Source organism: Lissotriton helveticus, chromosome 12, assembly GCF_964261635.1.
Source record: "Lissotriton helveticus chromosome 12, aLisHel1.1, whole genome shotgun sequence".
Classification (NCBI taxonomy): domain Eukaryota; kingdom Metazoa; phylum Chordata; class Amphibia; order Caudata; family Salamandridae; genus Lissotriton; species Lissotriton helveticus.
The window spans coordinates 898,253,333-898,276,829 of NC_136073.1; the positions used below are offsets into that span (position 1 = coordinate 898,253,333).

The 23,497-nt window shown below is 46.1% G+C and overlaps 1 protein-coding gene across 1 annotated transcript in view; it reads right to left on the reverse strand.

The window, feature by feature from the left end:
* Positions 1 to 23,497, reverse strand: part of KIF1C (kinesin family member 1C) — a 710,488-nt gene that overhangs the window by 171,022 nt on the left and 515,969 nt on the right. The window contains exon 12 of the mRNA XM_078671146.1: positions 8,949 to 9,094. Within this exon, the coding sequence (XP_078527272.1) occupies positions 8,949 to 9,094 (146 nt within the window). The remainder of the gene's footprint in view (positions 1 to 8,948; positions 9,095 to 23,497) is intronic.

Sequence of the window (23,497 nt, forward strand, 5' to 3'; positions counted from 1 at the left end):
GAAGGTTCCAGGCCACATACAAGAAGAGGGAAAGGCCCGCCTCTTCTACAATATCAACCAGGGGGAGAACATACATGTTAAATAGAAGGGGGCTGAGCACCGACCCTTGAGGGACTCCATAGGGAGACGGATAGGATGTAGAGTTCGCTGCCGCTGAGAAAATCTGAATGGTTCGATCGGCTAAAAAAGAGCCCATCCACTGTAAAGCGACACCAGTTATGCCCGCCCCTTGCAAGGATTTTAACAGGTTGGGGTGAGACACTGTGTTGAATGCAGCGTGAGGTCTAATAGAATAAGGGTTACCATCTCACCTGCGTGCAGTTTCAGTCTTATCATTCCAGTGATTTCACGGGAGTAGATTTGGTAGAAAAATAGGCTCTAAAGCCTGATTGAGAAACGTGTAGGACAGTCTGGGATTCCACAAACGTGGTCAACTGTCTGTTTACATGTTTTTTCAAGATTTTGACAAAGACTGGAAGCAGTGAAATGGGCCGGACATTGGATGGCTTCGTAGGGTCAGTATTTGCTTTTTTAAGGAGAGGAAGGACCAACGACTATTTTCCATTCCTCAGGAACAATGCCATCCGATAAGGAGGCGTTCAGAAGGTCCATAAAAGTAGAGAGAATGGGTGCATCCTATTCTTTAATCACCTGAAAAGGGAGAGCATCACAGGGGACCCTGATTTCATGTTTGTCACTTAATGGCCAAAGGAGTTTGATTCCAGGGGGGTCTACCTATCCAATCTTTTGGAGGAGAGAGAATTGTCAAGTGGCCCAGGCTCATCAGGCTCCAGGAGTAAAGTGCCAAGTAACCCAGCCTCCGGAAGCGGAGATTGAAGGTGTTTGCTAAGCAAAGCTAAGTAAATTAGCTCGATTTTCTCATTAAAATATAGGGCATGCTCTTTGCACTGAGCACTCGTGAGAGCGAGGGGGGTGGAATGACAGTCTGCGCCAGGTAGTTCTTTGACCACTTTAAAAAGTGTTTTGGAGCAGTTGTGGGCCCGAGAGAATTTAAGTGTAAAGAACTCTGCACGAATCACTTCAACGGTGAGATATTCCTTAAGAGCTTTTTTATAAGCTACTTTGTCTTCTTCATGATAATGTTTCCTCCAGGCTCTTTCGAGAGATTTACATTTAGATTTCCCCGTTCTCAACTCCGGAGAAAACCAAGGGGCCGGGGGCAGTTGTCTTACTACATGCTTGTTCGTTAAAGGGAGACCGGCATCAACCACTTGGGTGATCCAGTTATGAAATTGGAGATTGTGATCAGTTCAGTAGTAGATTTACTTTCCATTAGGCGGTTATTAAGGGCAGAGGAATCGAGTTTAACCCAATTTGTCCTTGTTTGATCAGCAACCAGGGTGGTCGCTGGCGGAGAGGGGGCTACCTTCAGAGAAAAAGCTACAGCAAAGTGGTCCAACCAACATAGGGGGAGCGCAGGGCTGCAGTCAAGATCCAGATTCGAAAAAAATGGATCTAGCAGATGACCTGCTACATGGGTTGGGCCTGAATTGCAAAGATAAATATTCAAGGCGTCTAGATCAGAAATAAGAGACCAACTCTTGGTGCAATGTGGATCATCTAGATGTAAATTTAGATCGCCCAGAATGGTAAATTTAGCAGCCTTCAAAGTGTATTTGTCAGCTTGATCCCAGAGAACGTGCCAACGGCCTAAAGGGCAGAAGTGAAATAACGAACTTTTAGGTAAAAATTTCAAATAAAAATAAGTACAGTCTAATGGGAAAATAGAAAATTATGAGACCGAAAATGTATTTACATGTGATTCTAGTTCTGCATCAGGGGCTTTCTGTCCTATCTGTCAAATCTCTATGCTTGAGCAGGATGTCGCAGAACACCTTTTTAAATACACGTTCAAGTCTGAATATTATTTAAACAAGGAGGCAGGGCTATACAAGGACACATTTTCTTCCATTTTTGTGAGCATAATCAAATCAGCCATAACTGTGACAGTGCAAAACATCTGACTGAGAATGGTACCATCACAATGTGAGGGCAAGATACTCCTATACGAACACCGCACAAGAGTGAAACATTAACCTACTTTAATCTGCAGAGTAGGCAGATCTCTAAAGGTGGACAGCCCTTAGGTAATGTAGTGAAGGCTATGACCTCAGCCTCCCTGGCAGACCAGCAGGCAATGCTCAAGGGTCCGAGACCCATAATTTCATAGTGCCTTATTTGTGTACTTCAAGGGAAATCGAGCTGAACTTTTATCAGCTGCACATGATCACTGGCAGGAAAGATTGAATGTCTAGGAGGCCAGCTCCCCACTCCAGCACTCAAATTTCTTGTGCCAACAATGTATTGATGTGTGGTTTAAGCCATCTAACAATGAGTGCTGGCACATTTGGCATGTCTGTGGGTGAGAGTATTGAACTCGCTTTTAATGTTATTTCGGTTGCCTGACACCACCATGAGAGAGGTGTGATAGCTGCATTGCACGTGTAAATCATGAAGTCCTAATCTCCTGCCACCTGGTCCCACTGGTTTTCCAGACATCCTGATGAGCCTCCATGCAATCTGTCTTTCAATACATCAAAAACTGCCCAAAACCAGGGCGTCCAGTAGTAAGATATGTCAAAAACAGATGCAAGCACTTCGCCAAAAGTGCTACAGGATTTGAGAGAGGACCAGAATTGGGGAAAATCCTGTTTGGGAGGAAGGCTGGTTGTGTGAAAAGAGGTGCTTTAATTTCCCTTAACCTGAGCAGAACAAATCTTAGTAGACAGGACTGTTAACGAGCAATAGGGGCACTAGTAGGACTTTGAAACAGCATTTGTATTTTAAGACTGCTGTGTATTTAACGGGACTGAACTTCACAGAAGTAATTGGTGGTCAAATGATGCTCTAACCCCCACAAAGAATTGCAAATGTTCAAATGTGCACTCTGTACTTCATCTCATTTCACAAAACCAAATCTCTTTAATACACCTTTACCCAAAAGAAACTTCTTATACAATCCTTTTTTGTGACAACCTTTTATGAAGTATGAGTGTCTTGAAAAACTGTAAGTTACATATTTCCAAACGGCAACGAGTGAGAGTAGTGTGTGAGCCACACACGCTTCAGAGGTGTTTAGGGGTTTATCTTCCAATGATAATCTCGGGGAACAACACTGTATGTTGCAGTCACTTGTCCAAATATACTGACTACAAGCAATCTGGCTAACAAGCAGCTTTGAAGGACTAATGAAATATACAATATTCACACGAGTAACAGTTCACTGATACTCTAATGGCCGATTCCTCACCTGTAGAATATCCCCACACACCAGAATGGATCAAGTCTTCCAGTAATGCTCGGGTAGGTGGCACCTTATGGCTCTGTGCAGACTCCGATGCCGCCCTGGACGTGACAGAGCAGAGCCACGTATAAGCACCACCCCTGTGCACGGAGGTCAGTTTCTTGGGTCTTTCTCCTTCTGCACACTCAAACGTGGAGCACAATGCAAACTATCTAGGCCAGTATGCTGAATTCTTAAAGGAAAATGACTATTCCACAAAACGGGAAGGAGGTTGGGTAGGTGAGGAATATGGGTTAGAGAGAGTGTCACCAGAAAGTGTGTTACCGAAGGCAAGTTACTTGTTCTTCTGATGGATAAGTCTAACCACAGACTCCTCACTTTTGAATAGATATCAAAGCAATACCTCCCAAAGGTGGAAGGTTTGGGAATGGACCCAGACAAAAAGTCACTCAGAACCAAGCAGGCGAAGTGGACTTACATCTGGAAATGGCTGTCAAGGAAGTAGTGCTTTGTGAATGTGTGCACTGACGCAGATGTCTTAGCCTGGCAGATGTCTAGAACAGGCACCTCTCGCACCACAGCAGCAGTAGTAACCTAGCACCTGGTGGAATGAGCCCGCAGGCCAGTACATAGCACATTTTGATTCATAGGGCTATCCAAAAATGGTCCACTGAAGGAATGCATGTGCCACCTAGTGATCAGGGCGAGGAGTACACACGAGGCCAGGAGGCTAAGAAGCCTCAGAGCCAACCTCACCGTGACCCCTTGATCGATCCTGAAACATTGGGATCATATCCTGTAATCTAAGACATGCTGGGGCTCAGGTGGCACTTCAGCTCCTTCATGGAATAACCTAATGATGTAGTCAGGAGTTTGTACATCATTCAGAGATGGTTCACAACTATCTGCAGTGAGTCCTTCTTTAGCAGCCAGTTGTTGATGTACTGGATACATCTACTCCCATACTCTGAGGATGCTCAGCCTCCATCAGGTTTGTGAACACCCGAGGGGCCGCAGGGGAGCACAGTAAAATGAAAGTGTTCCTGGCCTACCTTAAACCGCAGGAAATACCTGTGTGGCAGCACGATGGGTATATGGAAAAACACCCAAGGACACCATCCTGTTTCCTACAGAGTTGACACGATTTCAGTCAATGTAAGCATTTGGCACCTGTCCTTCCTCAGAAAAGTGAACAGCAGATGGCCATCTAAAATGGCCCGAGGCCTCTGTCGTTCGTGACGACAAAGTAATGAAAGTAGCATTTTTCTCCCATCTCTGGGCCAGGTATCCCCTCAATGGCACCCTTGGATAGGAGAAGAAAAACTTATTGCATCAATATTACAGACGACTGCTCTGAAAGCTACTCCAGTGTCAGAGGAGGGTGGGGTAGGGGAGATAAATGACAGGGCACAGCCGCTTGCTGATGCCAACGGTTTCCACTGAAGCCACACCCACAACCCTGAAAGGACTGGATTGGTTGCTGTAGATCATATTGGCAAGGCTGGTGTGTCTGTAAATTAGCCCTCTGGAATCGACTCAGAAATTTCTGTGTTGGCGGGGAGATTGCTAAGCTGGTGTTAACAGCCCCTGAGATCGTGCTGTGTCGCGACTGTCCTTGAATCTCTCCAGTGCTGAATCACCTTTTTCTCAGAAAAGCGAACACTGAATGGCATGTCCTTCAAAGACACCCCAGAAACCCTGGTTGATTTCCCCTGGGCCTGCCTTTTGAGTAGGACGCGGGCACCAATAGTTCTGCTGATGCAGTCTTTAGTGTCCTAACCAGCTCAAATAACATACTTGGCTTCATCTTGACCATCATGTATCAACTGGGCCAAACAGGTCCTTAGGTCCTCTGGACGGCCAGCATGATGAGTCTGGCATATTCCATGAGTGGGTGTGCATATACAAAAGGCAAACTGCATTAACAGAGCATAGGGCTAGACTACCTGAAGAAAACATCTTTCCGAAAGAATCACATCTCTTTGATTCTCTATTCAGAGGACCAGAAGGGCAACAGTAATGGCATCAACAAATGGCAATAATAGATTACACAAAGCTGGCCCTCATTCAACACTCTCAGCCAATACATTTCTTTGTAGTAGTGGGCAGCTGCAGCCACTGTCTTAGAAGCCTGACCCGGTGGTGGTTAGTGGAGAGTAGAGCTCTGTCTCAGGAAAGGTGTCTAGTCCATTAGAATCTTTAAAGTTTAAATACAATTCTACATCAGTATAATTAGGAGGTGGCTATCTGTCTTCTTCATAAAGATCATCAGTGTCCTGAAGGACGCGGGCTTCTTGCACGGGGGTGAACAGGAGCCATGAAGAGCAAAGAGCATGGATCTCTGCTGATACAGACACTGAGGCAGAGCTTTGGGGTTGGAATCGGGTTGTAAAACCACTGGTTATGCTTTTGTCATCTCATAGCCTGACAGGGCCGGGAAGGGGCCGACGTTGGTTCAGAGTCGGATACTGGCATAGCAAAAGTATCATTACCCAGTAGAGTTGGCGGTAAAATGGACACAACCAGTGCGGACCTTTACTCTAGAGTAGAAATCAGTACTAGAATTGATATGGGCCGGGTAGTGGATCCCATGCGGGAAGATGTATTTAGGGATGGAATAGCCAGGGGAAGTCAGACTGGAGATCCTGAGCTCCATGGGGCCTGAAGGCATCAAATGGAGATAGAGTTGAGCCAAAAATCTGAAACATGGCCCTCATGAAGGCAGCTATTTCCTCAGGCTCGACAATGGCCCTGGAAACTCAAGGCACAGCAAGAGTTCACTAGTATGCAAAACTGTGTAGGCAGACTAGTTTCCCCATTATACCTTAGCAGCACAGCCAGAATAGTTTCTTTCTCTTTTTTCCCATATTCTAACGTTAGTTACTCTACTTTCAGCAATGTCTACTCTACTCTCTTTCCTCAGTCTACCCATGTTCTGTCCCTGTCCTTGTGAGATTGGCAGGAATACCTACAACCAAAGGAAATGTAACTTAAAATACCCAACCATATGGAACACATGGCGAAGAAAAAACAGTTGAGTGCTGAATAGTAGAAAGAGCCCAGGACGAGGAATTAAAAGTGGGGAAATACAATATCCAGGGTAGAGCTCTATGTGAGGCAGTGTCTGCAAGGGGACAGGTCTTGTGTTGCTCTTCGTCACCTGGCTCCGTAAATTTGAAGGAAAGTCGTGTGTTAATCACCACAAGTCAGCTGTGCAGCAATTTATTTTTATTTTATTGTTATCTATAAAGTTTTATACAGCGTGAACTTAATCCCGAAGGGTATCAGAGCGTTTTACAATTTGAGGGAAATGAGGTAACAGATCAGTACATGCGTTAAATAGGGAATATACATAGGCATTGAATCAAATAGTGCACACAAAAAAGACCAATTATAAACGAGGGGTTGGCGTAGAATGGGCTAGTCGCTGAAACATAATGACAAAGGGGAGTAAATACAATAGTAAAATACAAGATTGACAACCATTCTTGTAGTATGTCCGATGCGCTTAGAGCTGACATTCGCTCCTCTTGTTAAGGTAAGAACTTGTTCATGAGGAATCTTTTTGCTTCCAGTTTGAAAGCAACCTTGGAGGAGATTCTACGGATTTCCGGTGGAAGAGAGTTCCAAATGTTTGGTGCAGAGCCCGAGAAGGCTCGTTGACATGTTCTCTTTTTGCAGAAGATCTGGGGTTTCAGGAGGATGGAATTAGCACTCCTCGACAGTCTACCCCCTCCGGATAGTTCTAACTTTTGCGCCAGGTAGTTGGGGGTTTTGAAGTGGAGGGCTTTGTGCGATAAGGTGTGGATGCTTACTGAATGTTGGACTGGCCGAGGCAGAGTGCCTTAATGGTGCAAGATAGGAGTTCTAGCTTGTACAAGGAAGGCAGCCACTTGTAGGCAGTGCATGCAGAAAGAGAACCTGTCCTCAAATTGTCAGTTGTTTGGAAGGGAGTGGGGGTGGGGGATTCCATACACACACAGCTCAGGCAGTTTGTCTACCACAACTCCAAATTCATCAGCCATCGTAGACTATAAGCTGGAGAGCCACATGCTTACCTTACTTCCACATGCTATGAAAACTGTGAGCTCAGGAGCAGAGGCCTGTACGAGATGTGTGACTGTATCAGTAGGCTAGTCAAGCTAGTCTTGCCTTTGGCTGTGTAGCACAGTCACGTAACACAACAGCCAGTGAGGAGCTCAATCGTGGAATCTTTCACAAATGCAAAAATTGGTCAATCACCACACAGCTGATTTTTCATTGCGAGGAAAGCGCAAGCTGCGAACATGCAGGGCGAGGTCCGGGATGATCAACATATGCTGCTTAAACACAATATTGGATGCTTTCATGACTATGCCGCAGTATCAACAAACGTAGCCTACCAGGAAACCTCCAACAGATCCAGAAGGCCAGAAAAGTCCCTAATAAGACTGGTACAGACCAATGGCAGCCCCTGTCACAAATTAAGGACTGCTTGAGGCCTGTTCTTTATAGCTGTTGTATCCTGCAACAGTGCTCCTGTGAGTATTTTCCCTAGTCTGTTGACGCATTGGGTTCTTGTAGTGCCGTTTTGAGATCTCACCATCCATTGATTTTTTTTATAGCTGCATTATTTTTCTAAGAGGTGGTCTCCCTTCCATCTGCTTTGTAGTGGGGTTAGGTGGAACTGATAGTTTTAGACAGTGGATGCACAGTCCCCAAGTAGCTGACCTGGTCTCTGGCTGTGCAGGAGCAACCTCCAAAGTGAGCGAAATTCAGGATAGAGATGTACAATACTGGACCTATTTCAGGCTCACTGGCTCAATGCTGAAGGAAGTGAAGATGCCTCACTGGCCGACGGCGAAGTCAGTGGCCTCGGAAATAGATACACTACGCTTCAGGGTAACTTCATTACTCTCGTTCATAGACCTCTTTGAGCATATCAGCAGAAAAGGAGCATCTAGAACATTTATGGAGATGGAGAATGATTTAAAGGAGACCACATCACAATGTGAAGAACTCCCCCTGTTTCACGGATGTGTGTGGTCTGATCTTCCTATTAACTGTCCAAGTACTAGGACAATATAGACTGAAAGGAGGCAGTTGCCAGTGAAAGGAGGCAGACTCGAGGTTCAGGTAAGTGCTCCTTTATTTCCGTCCGTCACACATCCGCGACCGGCCACAACTGCTGTCTTCCCCGCTCCAGAGTTCCATGCAGGGAAAACCCACGTGCACCCGCCTTCTACCCCCACATTCCACATATCCCAATTTACTATATAAAAAAAGTGTTTTATTTTTTGTCACCTAACTGTATTTTAGCATACAACTGCCATTACTATGGAATTCTGGTGCTCAACTCTGGTAGAGCCAATACAACAATTTAGTTTACTTAAAAATGTGAACAAATAGGTGCAATATCAAACAACAGATACACATTTATGAAGAAACAAGTCTCTTCAATACCCGCTCTTCACCAAGTGGTACTAACTGGCATTGCAGTTGGCTTGATTCAGAAACACATACTCCCCCTAAAGACATTTATATCGTTACTCACGGGCGCAACCATTTGAAAACAAAAATCGTGAGGTACCGTGGATTTGTTTTTTAGGATAATCCAGTCACTTGAAATTGAGAAATATGACAGGCATCCCCTTAATCATCACTCCCCACCTTTCACCTTATCCATCAGAGTATTGGTGCTTACCTGTAAACGCCACAGTTGAGAGTCCCTGGCTGAACAGTAAGTCTCGTAGCCGTGCTACCTCCTCCTTCAACTCCCTGATCAGTCGGGCGTTGGGGTCTTCATTGATAATGGCATTGCATTTGATCTGTTTGGCTCTGTCAGCATATCTGAAACAAATGAACACCTCATGACCCCAAAGCATGTGTAAACTAAGATAATTCATTCAGAGAAGCACATAATAGTAAGTTAATGTAGGAGATCTGCCTATCCTATGAAAGTTATGCCTTAAATTAGAAAGCGACAGCAAAGTGAACCATATCTTCAGATTGCTCTTTTTAAAATTATTTTATTAGATTCATCCCATTATCAATGTAAAAACATCAGTCACAGAAAGGATAGTTGTATGCAAAATTATAAGAAAATACGTACTAAAATAAATATTTTGCATCATTATCTAATCACAACGAGGGCTCGGCTGCTTTGCGGATACTAGACAGTTTGACTTAGATCATGACAGAATCCTCAAATATATTTTTCGAGTAGCACCAGATCTATCCTGCTTCATTAAAAACCCTCCACCAAGCACAACAAGCATTGGCATAGCCAACAGGTCTCGCATTTGGGACCTTATAAGTGTTTAGCCAGGCAACAGTTGGAGTTGTTGCACCAAGGATATTCTGCTGCTTAACTAAATACTTATAGGGCCCAAAAAGCGAGACCTATTGGCTATGCCAATGCTTGTTTGTTTTTTGTTGCTGTTTTGTTTAACCCCTTCCATGCTGATGACGAGCTCAGCTCGTCATCAGCGTTACCTACTGTGTGCTGATGACGAGCTGAGCTCGTCATGTAACGCGGTAATTCGCAAATTGCCGCATACCGCGGGAAAAACGGCCGCACGCATGCGGTTAAGTTGCCAGATCTACAATAGCTGGACATGGTTTTTGTTAACAGTTCTTTGCATCAAATTAACTTGTTTTGATTGCTCTGAATGTTGTTTCCATTCTGGTTGTAGGAAGCAGTCATTCCCGGGGGTGTGGGGGCTGCCTAGCTGTGCGCATGTGCCAAACTTTGCAAATGATAAAAAGCCTGGTGCAGGCGCAATTTACAAGTGTGGAGTGAGTGAGCCCCAGGCAGCATGACACACTCACACAGGAGTTCAAGCACTGCCCCAGCATACTCAGCATGGTTTAAGGAAACTCGACCCACTCCCTGCCAGGCATCGAACACATTTACCAAGAAACTCTGAGAAGAGCCTGCCTGCTGCACTGACGGCTGGTGGTGAGTGTGCCTGGTGAAAGCATGCACTGACGGCTAGTGGTGTGTGTGCCTGGTGAAAGCGTGCACGGACGGCTGGTGAGGTGTGTGTGCCCGGTGAAAGAGTGCACAGACGGCTGGTGATATGTGTGCCCGGTGAAAGCGTGCACTGACGGCTGGTGGTGTGTGTGCCTGTTGGAAGCATGCACCGACGGCTGGTGGGGTGTGTGCCTGGTGGAAGCGTGCACTGACGGCTGGCGGTGTGTGTGCTTGGTGGAAGCGTGCACTGACGGCTGTTGGTGTGTGTGCCTGGTGAAAGCGTGCACTGATGGCTGGTGGTGTGTGCCTGGTGGAAGCGTGCACCAATGACTGGTAGTGTGTGTGCCTGGTGGAAGCGTGCACCGACGACTGATGGTGGTGTGTCCCTGGTGGAAGCGTGCACTGACGGCTGGTGGTGTGTGTGCCTGGTGGAAGCGTGCACTGACGGCTGGTGGTGTGTGTGCCTGGTGGAAGCGTGCACTGACGGCTGGTGGTGTGTGTGCCTGGTGGGAGCGTGCACTGACGGCTGGAGGTGTGTGTGTTTTGGTGAAAGCATGCACTGACATCAGCATGCACCAGTAGGTTTGCTAGTTGCCAACCAATAAGAGAGCAGACTAGTGAGTGCAAGGCAGCGTGATGAAGCTTCTGATAAGAAACGTTGTCGCTACAGCTGTAATTCAGGCGACCGAGTCCTTGGGGGCCGTCCAAAAAGGCGAAAGGGCGGCAACGAAAACCCTCCTTTTCAATGGGAAGCCAGCATTTAACATAAACGCTGACGCTACCCACCTCTCTGGAGTTGAAGTTCTGAGAGGACACAAGCGGGGGTCCCACTCCTGTTGGGCTTCCAGCACTAACATATGGGCCCCCTTTCATCATCAGAGTGGACTCCTTTGACATCCATGATCACCATGGCAGAAAGTCAGTAGAGTCCTGATGCTTCATCATATCCTGGTCCGGCATCCCTTCGATGCTGAATGGTTTATTTGTATCAGAAGACATTACCTATGGACAGTCAGTTTTGTTGTGGTCCATCTATAGTCAGAGGGTATAGACCCAATGCTAGGCCGACAACAGAAATAACTGTTGAGTAAAGGGCAAAATGTAAATTTCATTATCTGCACACCCTCCCCCCAAACAAGTCATTCTTATTCGACCGGGTCCAAGGATTGTCACACGGAGGGGTTCCGCAGCAGTTAATGTAACACACTGTTCATAATGTCTTCAAGATATTGGTTCTACAGCTGTCTGGCATTACAAATATTGTATTTTGGTGTTCTACAGTAGCAGAGCAGTTGAAACTTGTCCGAGTAAGATGGTGGAAAAATCCAATCTGAGGAGGAGTCTTTGTACTGGCGTAGGGTGGGCTTCAGGGAAGGTATCGGAGTCACCTAAAAACAGAAACACCTTCTTCAAACAAAAACGTCACTCTTCTGAGCCCAAAAACAGATGTAGCAGTGTGCTAGTTTTCTTTGCGAGCTTGTTATTTTATTTATTTTTATTTTTAAAGTTTTATATAGCGCGAACAAGATCTTTGCAGATATCAGAACGCTTTACAAATACAGGGGGTAAGGAAACAGGAAACATGGGAGTGATTAACAAACTTTTGAGCAAAGAATAGTTGTAGGTAAAAAATTAAAAGCAAAATAGGGTAGGTACATGGGGGAGCATAATAATTGACTAAAACCAATGATACAAATCGACAATCAGACAAACAGTAGTGCAGATAGATAGATCCAAAGTACAAGTTCAGGTGAATTTAGTCATGAGGATAGCTTTTACTTCTTTTTTAAAAAATGCAGAGGATGAGATAAGTCTTGTTTCAGGAGGGAGTGAGTTCCAGATCCTGGGTGCCCTTCCTGAAAAAGAGCGTTTATATGTGTTTTCCTTCCGGAATCTACGAGGTTTCAGGAGAAGATTCTTTGTGCTTCTAGTGGTTCTTGAGCCACCAGATATTGTCAGTTTCTGAGTGAGGTAGCCGGGTGAGTTGTGGTGTACAGCTCTGTGCGTCATGCAGACAATTTTCAGATGTATTCTGGCTTCAAAAGGCAGCCAGTTCAGGGATTTTAAGTCAGGGGAAATATGCGAGTGTTTTTTTGATCCAGTGATGAGTCTTGCTGCAGCATTCAAAGAGGCTCTCAGGGGTGCAGTTGTAGATAGAGGGAGTCCGCAAAGGGCGACGCTACCGTAGTCTAAGCGAGGAATGACTAGGGCTTGTACTGCAGTTTGGAAGTCCTTGGCAGGGAGGAAGGGTTTAAATTTCCTCAGGGTATTGATTTGGAAATTAGCTCCCTTAGTTGCCCTGCTGATATGTTGCTGCATGTTGAGATTGGTGTCAAGTGTAATGCCTAAGGATTTCGCTGAGTCCACGATGGTAGGTTGGACATTGAGTGCAGTTAGGTGCTTAAGCCAAGTTTGAGCGGTGGAGATTTTCGCGGGAGGTGAGATCAGAAGGAACTCAGTTTTCAGAGCATTGAGTTTGAGGTGATTATCGGCAAGCCATGATTGGGTGTTTCTGAGCGTTGAGTTCAGAAGTTTGATGTCTTTGGGGGATTGTAATTTGAGATATAGTTGGGTGTCGTCGGCGTACATGTGAAAGTGTACATTAGATGCTTGTAACAAGGTGGTGAGAGGTTCCATGACCAGATTGAACAATGTTGGGGATAAAGAAGATCCTTGTGGGACGCCTAAAGTCTGCTGAGCGGATGATTTGCAGTCCTGGGGCAGACTGGGCAGTTCACGGATTACTTGCGGCATCTGCTGGGCTCCCGACCTGCTACCCGGATTGTTGCACGGCACTTCGCATTGCCTCAGGGAGCGACCCTGAGCAACACACGACGGCAGCCATCGAGGCGGGCTGGGCTCTTGACCCGACGTGCCCCCCCTGTCTATCACAGTCTGGGCAGTTCACGGATTACTTGCGGCATCTGCTGGGCTCCCGACCTGCTACCCGGATTGTTGCACGGCACTCCGCATTGCCTCACGGAGCGTCCCTGAGCAACACACGACAGCAGCCATCGAGGCGGGCTGGGCTCTTGACCCGACGTGCCCCCCTATCTATCACATGGCAGCCCCTGACCCCGCCGGTTGCTACACGGCAGCACCTGCTCCCAGTGGCGACATTGATGTCTTGGACCTCGGCTGCACGCCGCTTTTACCGATGATCTTGACATATGTGACACAGATCTGCCCTCGACTCATGCTTCTGCTCCTGATCGTCCTCTTCTCATCGCGGCGCTCACGAAGCCGCCCTGCTGCTCCCGGATTGTCGTGAGCAGACTCGCAGATCGTCCCAGAAGACACTGCACACAACGTTGTTTCCCACGACGATTGTAATAAACTGCTGAGAACACCAGCACATCTGTTGTACAGGACTATGGCAAGGTATTGTTTCTGCTGCGCTTTTAATTTCAGTTTATCAACAATTTACCCCTCTGAGACATGTTGCCCAAAATGGCTGGGGTCATAAATCTGCAACAACAAACAGCCTCCATTTCTACCAGACCCTCACAAAGCTTATAACTTTTTTAGCATTTAACATAATATGCAATATAATAAGGTAGACTAAAGAAAAAAAAAACAGTCACCATCAATAACCATTTTAGCTCTATGATTCCAGATTGGCGCTTAGTGCCAAAGACTAGCGTCTGAGATAATGTCGGAGTCATAATTTAACAAGTAATTGGTTGCGCCTATACAAGAGACATTGACTTTGACCATGTGTTTTTGCCATGTTGTACACTAGTGTGGTTGCTGTTCAGCATGGCTAAAACTTAGTGGCGTGGAGTGTCCTCGAGAAGAGTAGGAAGAGTAGAGTGTGGTAGACTCGAATTGTTGGAGTAGAGTGTCGTAGAGTGGAGTAGGGGGAGTAGAGTGTCACAGAGTTGAGTAGAGGGGAATAAAGTTCTGTGGTTCAGTGGCAGAGAGTGTTACACAGTCCAGTGTCGTAGAGTGAAGTGTTGTAGAGTGGTGTGGCATAGAGAGAAGCCGAGTGCAAAAATTCTTCCCCAGCAACACCGCATCGTGGGCACGCATCCGAGCGAGCAGGGTCGATGTGTCAAAGGCTAATCGGGGTCATATATTTGCGATGTAAGTAGTTGAAATGTATCAACTTAAGGCGCGCATTGCTTGACAGTGTGCGCTTGAGTGTGCTTATCGCTTTCCACTTTGACTTAGGCAGGGGAAGAGCCAGGTCCTCGTTCCATGCCGAGCAGGCTGTAGGTGGGTGGTGTGCCGTGTCTGCTTTCTTAGAACTATACAGGAGGAAAATTAGCCAACGACCGGAGCCACTGGTAAGCATTATGTCCAGAGTTTGCGTTGTTGGTGGGACATTTGAATATGTGAGCCACGTCACCCTAGCCAGGTCTGATAGTCTGTCATACTTGAGGAATTTCCGCACTGGTGTGAGTATCCTTAAGGGGAGCTCCCTATGGAATGGCACGTGTTTTAGTATGTATTCTACAAACGACTGCCATGTTTTTGCAGTCTGTTTGACCAAGTAGGGCATGTCACCAGCCAGCAGCACTCTCCATCACTGCAGTTTGGAGTCTATCCGCTGGACTTGTCCCCTCAGAATTCTGTTCTTCCAGTTGTCTCCCTCATCCAGCCCCCAGACTGCATGTTGCAACTGATCTGCATACTAATATAAATCCTTCCTGGGGGCTTTGAGTCCCCCCTCCTCATACTGCAGCGTCAATGTATGCATGGCTACTCTACTACGACGGCCTGCCCAGAATAGAGCCACCAACACTGAGTTCAGTTGCTTAAATACACGCATGGGAAGTTACACATCGAGTTCTGGAGCGCATATAGGCAACGCAGTAGTACCACCATCTAAGAGACCGCTTGCTTGGAGCGGCAGAGAGCTCCAAAAAGGAAAACAATTCAGCCAGACGGAAAAGCAGAGACTTATGCTTATTTAGCTGCAAACCAGAGTATGCTCTGAAGTCTTCCAGGAGCTGTAATAGTCTAGGTATCGCATCATAGGGGGAGGTGATACAGAACAGGGCGTCATCCGCATATAGCAAGATTACCTGCGGGCTCCCCCCAATATGTATACCCCACCCATCGAGGTCTTGTTAACGAAATTCTAACACACTGCTGAGCAGAAATTGTTCTGCACTAGTCCACCTCCTCTGAAGAGTGAAAAGGGATAGGTGGGCTACCGATATCGAAAAGCAGGTATCTGTGGTAAGAGTTATATCCAGCAGGGTATCTGCCAAGAGCTGTCCTATCATGAAATTGTGTGAGTTCCACCAAAGTAGTTGGTGCTTTATTTGAGGCAGGAACAACACCGGCTCATCCCAGTCGCTTGCACGACAGGGGGCACAAGACACTCTTCCAAAACATTCATGTAGAGAAAGGCATTGGGCAGCTATATGCACAAAATCATCATATGCCCAACATTAAATCACCACTCTCACAAAGAGATTATGACATCTGAAAAATTGGAAGCAGACTCTGAAAGGCATGTACGCGCTCCAATGATGGGAAAGCCTGCGCTGACTGTGTGTTTAACATTGCTCCAAGATAACGTTTCCGCACAACAGTGGGCCCTAACTGATGGGAGCTGGGATACAGTTTCTGAGTATGAGATATGCATTGCTGAATTGTTTTTCCTTTTACTAGCTAATTGTTCAGAGACGGGTAAAAATGAATTCTCTGGTAGCGGCAGTGAACTGCTACCAAAGCGACACATTTGGGGAACACTCATGGTGAAAATTTAAATGTGTATAATAAATTAACCTGTTAACTGATAATGGTTAGCACCTAGCATAAATCAAAAGTAGTTCTGATAACTTGATGGCATTGGGATGTTGAAATAGGAGGCCTTCAGGTCGAGTACCCCTGGGAAGCTGCCATGCAGTAGTAGATTCACCTCCACTAATGTCGTTTTTAAGTGGATTGCCTGTAGGAAGATATTTAACAAGCATTTACAATGCAATTGTCTTGGCTTTGTTAAAGTTAGAGCTATTGGCATTGCAAATGGCATTTTTTTTTTTAAAACATAAATAAATGGTATTGTCATTTACAATGGCAATAGGTGAGCATTAGAGAGTATTAGAAAATATTAGCGGAGACAGAGCCCCCCCCACACACACACACACACAGAGCCACACACAGAGCTACACACAGAGCCACACACACACAGAGCCACACAGAGAGCCACACACAAAGCCACACACAAAGCCACACACACACACACACACACAGACACAGCCACACACATACATAGCCACACACAGACATAGCCACACACAGACAGAGCCCAACACACACACACAGAGCCCAACACACACACAGAGCCCAACACACACACACACAGAGCCCAACACACACAGAGCCCAACACACACACACACACAGAGAGCCCCACACACACAGAGCCACACACACAGAGAGCCACACACAGTCACAAACACACACACACAGAGCCACACAGAGACACGCACAGAGCCCAACACACACACACACAGAGCCACACACACACACACACACACACACACACACACACACACACATACATAGCCACACACAGACATAGCCACACACAGACAGAGCCCAACACACACACACAGAGCCCAACACACACACAGAGCCCAACACACACACACACACACAGAGAGCCCCACACACACAGAGCCACACACACAGAGAGCCACACACAGTCACAAACACACACACACAGAGCCACACAGAGACACGCACAGAGCCCAACACACACACACACAGAGCCACACACACACACACACACACACACACACACACACACAGAGAGCTCTCTGCCCAGTAACACCCCAGGGAACAGAGGGAAGAAAAAACGATGAGCAGCAGGGAACAGAGGCAAGAAAAAACAATGACTAGCAAGGAACAGAGGCAAGACAAGCACTAAAACAGCGCCTTGTGTCTAATTTTTTCTGCGGTGACCTGTCACTACTTTTGCTTTTAGGATGCCTCAGAGGTTATGTATGTACGTACGTGGACTAAAACAATGGATTTTTATCTTTTAGGATATTCTACAAAGTTCAACTGCATTTTCCTCTCTTTCTCTTTCTCTTTCGAGGATACGTCTCTACCTCCCGTTGCTTGATTAGGAGAATCGGAAGATTTTTCCTGCAATGTAGTGTTTGCAAACTGAATATTTTTAATATTTTGACAGTTATATATGTTACACAGTTTCTATAGGTTCTTTTAGTTTCTTGTCACCGTGGACTCCCACTGTATCTACTTTCTGCTTGCACTGCTACATTTTGTTGCTTTGTCAATCGCTGCTTTAGGTTTATAACATCGAATTTATTATCCGGGGCTAAAGAACGGTCTCGCCTTTGCAAAAGTTAGAGCTATTGGCATTGTAAATGACAAAAAATGTTTTTATGTGTTGGTTTTGAAAACAGATAAATAAATGGCATTGTCATTTACAATGCCAATAGCTTAATCTCTCGCAAATGCAAGACTTATTGCATTTGCACCCACACACACACACACACACAGAGCCTCACACACAGAGCCACACATACACACAGAGCAACACATACACACAGAGCAACACACATACACAGAGCCACACACACATACACAGAGCCACACACACATACACAGAGCCACACACACATACACAGAGCCACACACACATACACAGCCACACACACATACACAGAGCCACACACACATACACAGAGCCACACACACATACACAGAGCCACACACACATACACAGAGCCACACACACAGACAGAGCCACACACACATACACAGAGCCACACACACACACACACAGACAGAGCCACACACACACACAGAGCCACACACACAGAGCCACACACACAGAGCCACACACACAGTCACGCACATAGCCACACAAATAGAGTCACACACACACACACACAGACACACACAGAGACACACACAGAGCCACACACACAGAGCCACACACACACACAGCCACACACACACAAACAGCCACACACACACACACAGAGCCCCAGATTCGCTGTAAATTCCGGGCGCAAACTTCCACAAAACCTCAAAATCCTTAATAGGATTCAGAAAAGCACTACTTTTGATAGAAATTTGTAGCACTATACAGCTCAATGATGATGCTGGTGATCAAATAGAACCCTCATCTGACTATCTTTAAGAGGGGACGAGGAGCAAAACCAAGGCCCAAGTGATTGGTTCTTTCTGAAATGATAGTGATGAGCTAAAACGATAGCATGGAATGCACTGCTATTGATTTAGAGTAATTCAAGCATTTCCACGTGTCACTTTTATTCTCTCCCATGAATGTGCTGCCATCATTCTCACCTAAGATCCCGTTACTTGTTAGACAGGTGTGCTGATAATCGCAAAAAACAGGTGTAAGAGCTCAAATGTTGAGTAGTTCTTCTTTTTCAATATGCATTGCTGTAAGTGTATGTGTGTTTGTGCTCACATCAACAAAGAAGGGAGAATTTCGAATATATTTGTAAATGAATCCACCTGCTCTGGCCACTCCCCAATCCTCTCCCATCCTGCATTGTTATGGTGGGCGAGAGGGTTTAGTACTGAACTGACAGGGGAAACCTTTTTCAGCAGATGCCATGAGAGTCAAAGTACATGCAATGCCCCCATGACTCTCCAGGCGCATTCTGGGACTGTATACCTTTGCCTCGCCCACTCGGGCGACCTCATAGACAGTGGCCATTAGTAACAATACTGTTTGCAAGAAATATCATGACCAAATTATCATTTATAAAGGAATTGTCTAATGGGAGTTAGAATCTCCACTATTAACTACAATGGGTCGATTTGTTTTGTAAACTATATTTAGGACAAAATATTTCCGCCAGACAATAATTTGGCTATGTTATCCCGGTACCATACCTTTAGGATGTTGAGCTTTACAACTGGTGGGCCCAATTCCAAAATTATTTTCAGCGAGCATGTGTGTCTTACTTTAGACTTCACTGTGAATTATGCAGTTCCCGGGAAATGGCTCAATACTTGGATCTGAATTCACTTTATCCTACTGGGACCTCACAAGTGGAACCACCTGTATCAATGAGGGGTGATCCGAAATCGCTGTACAACTTGCCACATGAAAGGATCCCCCCCCCCCACACACACACGCACAACAGGCTGCCAAAAGGGCCGCATGATGTGAGACCAGTGGCTACAGCCCCATGCCCTAAACCGGTAAACTGTGGGCCTAGGCCCCCAACTCGGTGTGAAGGTCCTTGCAAGATAAGGCTTGCAGCCCATCACCTCAGTGCTGTCCTGAAAAGTAATGGATGGAGAGCAAATCTGTCATTGAAATCATTTATTGTGTTATGCTATTACCCCCGCTCCACCATGGGAAACTTAACAACCCCAAATCCCCCAAGGTTAAGGGGCTGCGTGTGTGGGTGTGATTATTGTTTGATTTCAATCTAGAGTGATGATGCCTCACCCCGGACCCCATGCCGCGATGGTCACTCGAAAAGAGGCAACACTAGTCGCTGCCTACCGGAAGTGGCCTCTGGTCATCACAACATAGGGAGCGGAAGTGACGGGTCAATTGCATCCTAGGCTTTCTGGCTCCTGCCCGTGACTTACAACACAGGACCAAAAAGTCCCACCTGTGCTGCCCACAGCTTCCCCTTCTTTGCACCAGAGTCACTAAAGTAAGAGAACGCGAATGGGCCTCATTGCTTAGCGCTCTGCTTTTGACAGCCAGGGTGTCAGGAGGAGTGTTTTGAAAATGTCCTTACTAGTGCATACGAATAAAAAAATGCAATGGGAAAAGCAATCGGCAAGAACAATAGGCCTGAATGTGTCAGGGTTCCTGACAGGCAGCACTTATTGAGCGGTTGGCAAGGCATTCAACGGATTGCACTGTAAATGTCTGCAGTGACTGTCCTGTACGGGAATGTGAACTGCCTTGCCTATTCACGGACGGACATAGACCAGTCAAATGCAGAGCTTCCAGGGTTAGTTTGAAAACGTGTCAACTGGGATATAGGTTACTGCGCCCACTCCCGAAATCATTGTGTAATTTGTAGATCACAGTATCAAAGTCAAGCAGGGCTGGCTCCACCTGTCACCCATTTCAGGTGGATAAGATAGATGTTATTTCCAAGTGGGAATTATAAAAGTGTACAAAATGTTCTCACCCTAAATTATGATATGGAAACCCTCCCTGCTCATTTTTAGTACTTCCTAGCTTCCCAAATAAAGGCAACTCATTAGTATCCCAAATAGTTAAACCCCATCTTACCCCAATCCTAATGAAGGCATCAAATTCAACATCCTGCAGCTGAGGTGCTAGAGTGTGTGCCCTACACACGCAACACAACAGCAAATTGTTTCACCTGCCACACTTGTCCACACTCCACACCTTAGACACTACCGTTTACACACTACAGACTGAAACTACAGCCAGTTAACACTCTCACTGCCACACTACAGATCATATCCTACAACTAACACACTATACAGTATATGCGACACAGTATATCCGTCACAGAATACACGACACACTACAGCCGACACACTACATCCCACACACTACAACTGACACACAATATCAGATAGACACTACAGGCAACACACTGCAGCCAAGACGGGGTCTTCTGACTGCCTAAAATCTGACCTACTACAGACAACAGACGACAGACCGACCCTTCAGGGGACACACCACTCCCAGCCCCCCAAGCACCGCCAGCAGGCATGGCACAGCCTGTGAACTCCAAAGCGGCCGCCTTTGCACCCCCCACGGCCCCTACACCCACCTGCTGCCCGAGGGGCTTCAGAACCTACGAGCGGCTCCAAGACCAGGGACCTCTGCCCTGAGACCCCGCGCGCCGCAGCGGCCACCTAAGATGAAGAGCAGGGACAGCCCTCACAATAAAGCCATATTTCTAAAATTCCTTCAACCAACCAACACGATTTTCTTTCAATAATCGCTTTTTCAGGGCATACGACATCCTCAAGGTATATATGTATGGAGTCGATGTTTTCTCACAAGGGAGAGAGTCAATAATTCGGGCCTCGACACACCCAGAAGGCTTTGTCATTTATGAAGTTGAAGCAGGACGCGTCGTGAGCCGCGAAGAAGCAATTAATTACGAAATATGGATTTGTGAGGCTGGCTCCATTCATAGCAAACGGGAATCTAAAGTCAGGAGCTGGATGGCTTGAACAAACTGAATTTTAATAAACGTTGAAGAATAAATTAAAATTAAGGATTTCCATCGTTCATACTTGTTTTGTCGACAGGCGTCGATCTAATCTCCACGTGCCTAACAAAAATTAATGTGTGTCCTCATGTAACGTAATTGGGAATTTTTCTTAAAAAGAAAAAAACTTTTATGAACTTTAGGTGCAAGTATTTCTCCGCAAAACCTTATTTTTACTAGACGCAGCACTAGTAACATTATTAATTCTAAATTCTAAATTTAGAAGTTTTCTATAGCGCTAACAAAACCCGAAGGTAGCAGAGCGCTTTACAGTAAAAGGAATGAAAAGGTGAACAACAAGACACGTAACAAGTAAAGGCGATCAACGAAAGACAATTTGGGAGGAGGAAAAGTTCGTACAGTAGGACTTCTTGGTAATAGGATACAGAGATAACACATAGTTCTAGGGATGATTGCTGATCCTAGTTACCCACGACCTAGGGAACGGATAAGGAACAAGGATTTGAGTTGGCTCTTGATTTCCGCATAGGACGGTATGGTTCTGATGTGCGGGGGGATAGAGTTCCATATTTTGGGGGCATTTCCTGTGAAGGAGCAGTCCACAGTTCTCTTCTTTCTGGTTTTTGGTAGGATGAGCAGCAGGGAGTTAGAGCTTCTCAAATTTCTAGCTTGGCCAGCTTTTTTGAGCTTGTTTGCGAAGTATTCTGGTTTTCCGGAATGGGGGGCCTTGTGGGTTAGGCAGGCCGTTCTGAAGGTACTACGCATTTCCACCGGGAGCCATTAGAGTTCTTTGAGTGCTGGGGAGATGTGGTCAGATTTTTTGCATCCTGTGTTCATTCTCGCTGCCGCATGCAGTGTTGTTTTTAATGGGGCCAGGTGCGATTTGGGGATGCCTGTTAGGATTGAGTTCCCATAGTCCAGTCTAGATAGGACTAGAGATTGCGTGGCTAGTTTAAGGTCCTTGTTGGGAATTAAAGGTATGATTTTGTTCAGAAGTCTGAGGTTAAAGAATGCACTTTTTGTCGAGTTCTTAATGTGGTTTGTCAAGGTTAGTTTGGGGTCTAGGGTGAAACCCAGAGATTTTACGGAGTCAGCTAGCGTGAGAGTACCTTTAAGAGCATCGATCGACTTCAGCCACTCGATGATTTGAGGGTTGTCTTCTTTGTTTGAGATGAGAAGAGTTTCGGTCTTATCGGGATTGAGTTAGAGGTGATTCTTTGTCAGCCAATCTTGAACATCATTTAGGACAGCATTTAGTCTGTGGATGTCATTAAGAGAAGAGGTTTCCAGGTAGATCTGCGTGTCATCCGCGTAGAGGTGGAAGTGGATGTTGGCATTCCTGAGTAGTTTGGCGAGCCGTTCCATATAGATGTTGAAGAGCTGAGGAGAAAGTACTGATCCTTGGGGGACACCCTTGTTGACTTGCTGGGTTTCGGAGGTGAAGTTCTTCATTTTTAATATTTGCGAGCGGTTATGTAGAAAGGAGGAAAACCACTCAAGAACTACCTCGCCGAGGCCAGCTCTTACTTGCAGAGTCTTAATGAGGAGCTTATGGTCCACCGTGTCGAAAGCTGCGGATAGATCAAGGAGTATGAGGAGGCAGCACTTGTCTGCGTCAAGAGAACCGTGAATGTCGTCTATGATGTTCAGCATCGCGGTTTCTGTGCTGCGGCCTTGTCTGAAGCCGGATTGGAGGGGGTCCAGGAGATTGATGTTGTCCAGATGATGCGTCAATTGCAGGAGTACGCAGCGTTCCAGTGTTTTAGCGAGCAATTAAGTAAATACACCATCAGCATACTTGCAGCAGTATACACAGCCCATGAGAAACAACTCGTGTTTATTTAACCTTGTTATCATGTAATACAATTTGAATATTTGGTAACGTCGCCAGCAGGGTACAGTACCCCTGGGCACCCGGCTGCCTGCCAATTAACTCAAGACAAGAGAATAGAAATCTGTATCACCCCGGTGCGTTCAATGCATATCACATCGGTGCATGCAAGATAGCCCCAAGGGCTAATGCGCCTGCTGCTGTAACCCAAGCAGAAACAGCACGCCACAGGTTAGAATCCTGAGTGAGTCCATTCCGCGTTTTATCCTCTCAGGGTGATAACAAAAGAAGTAC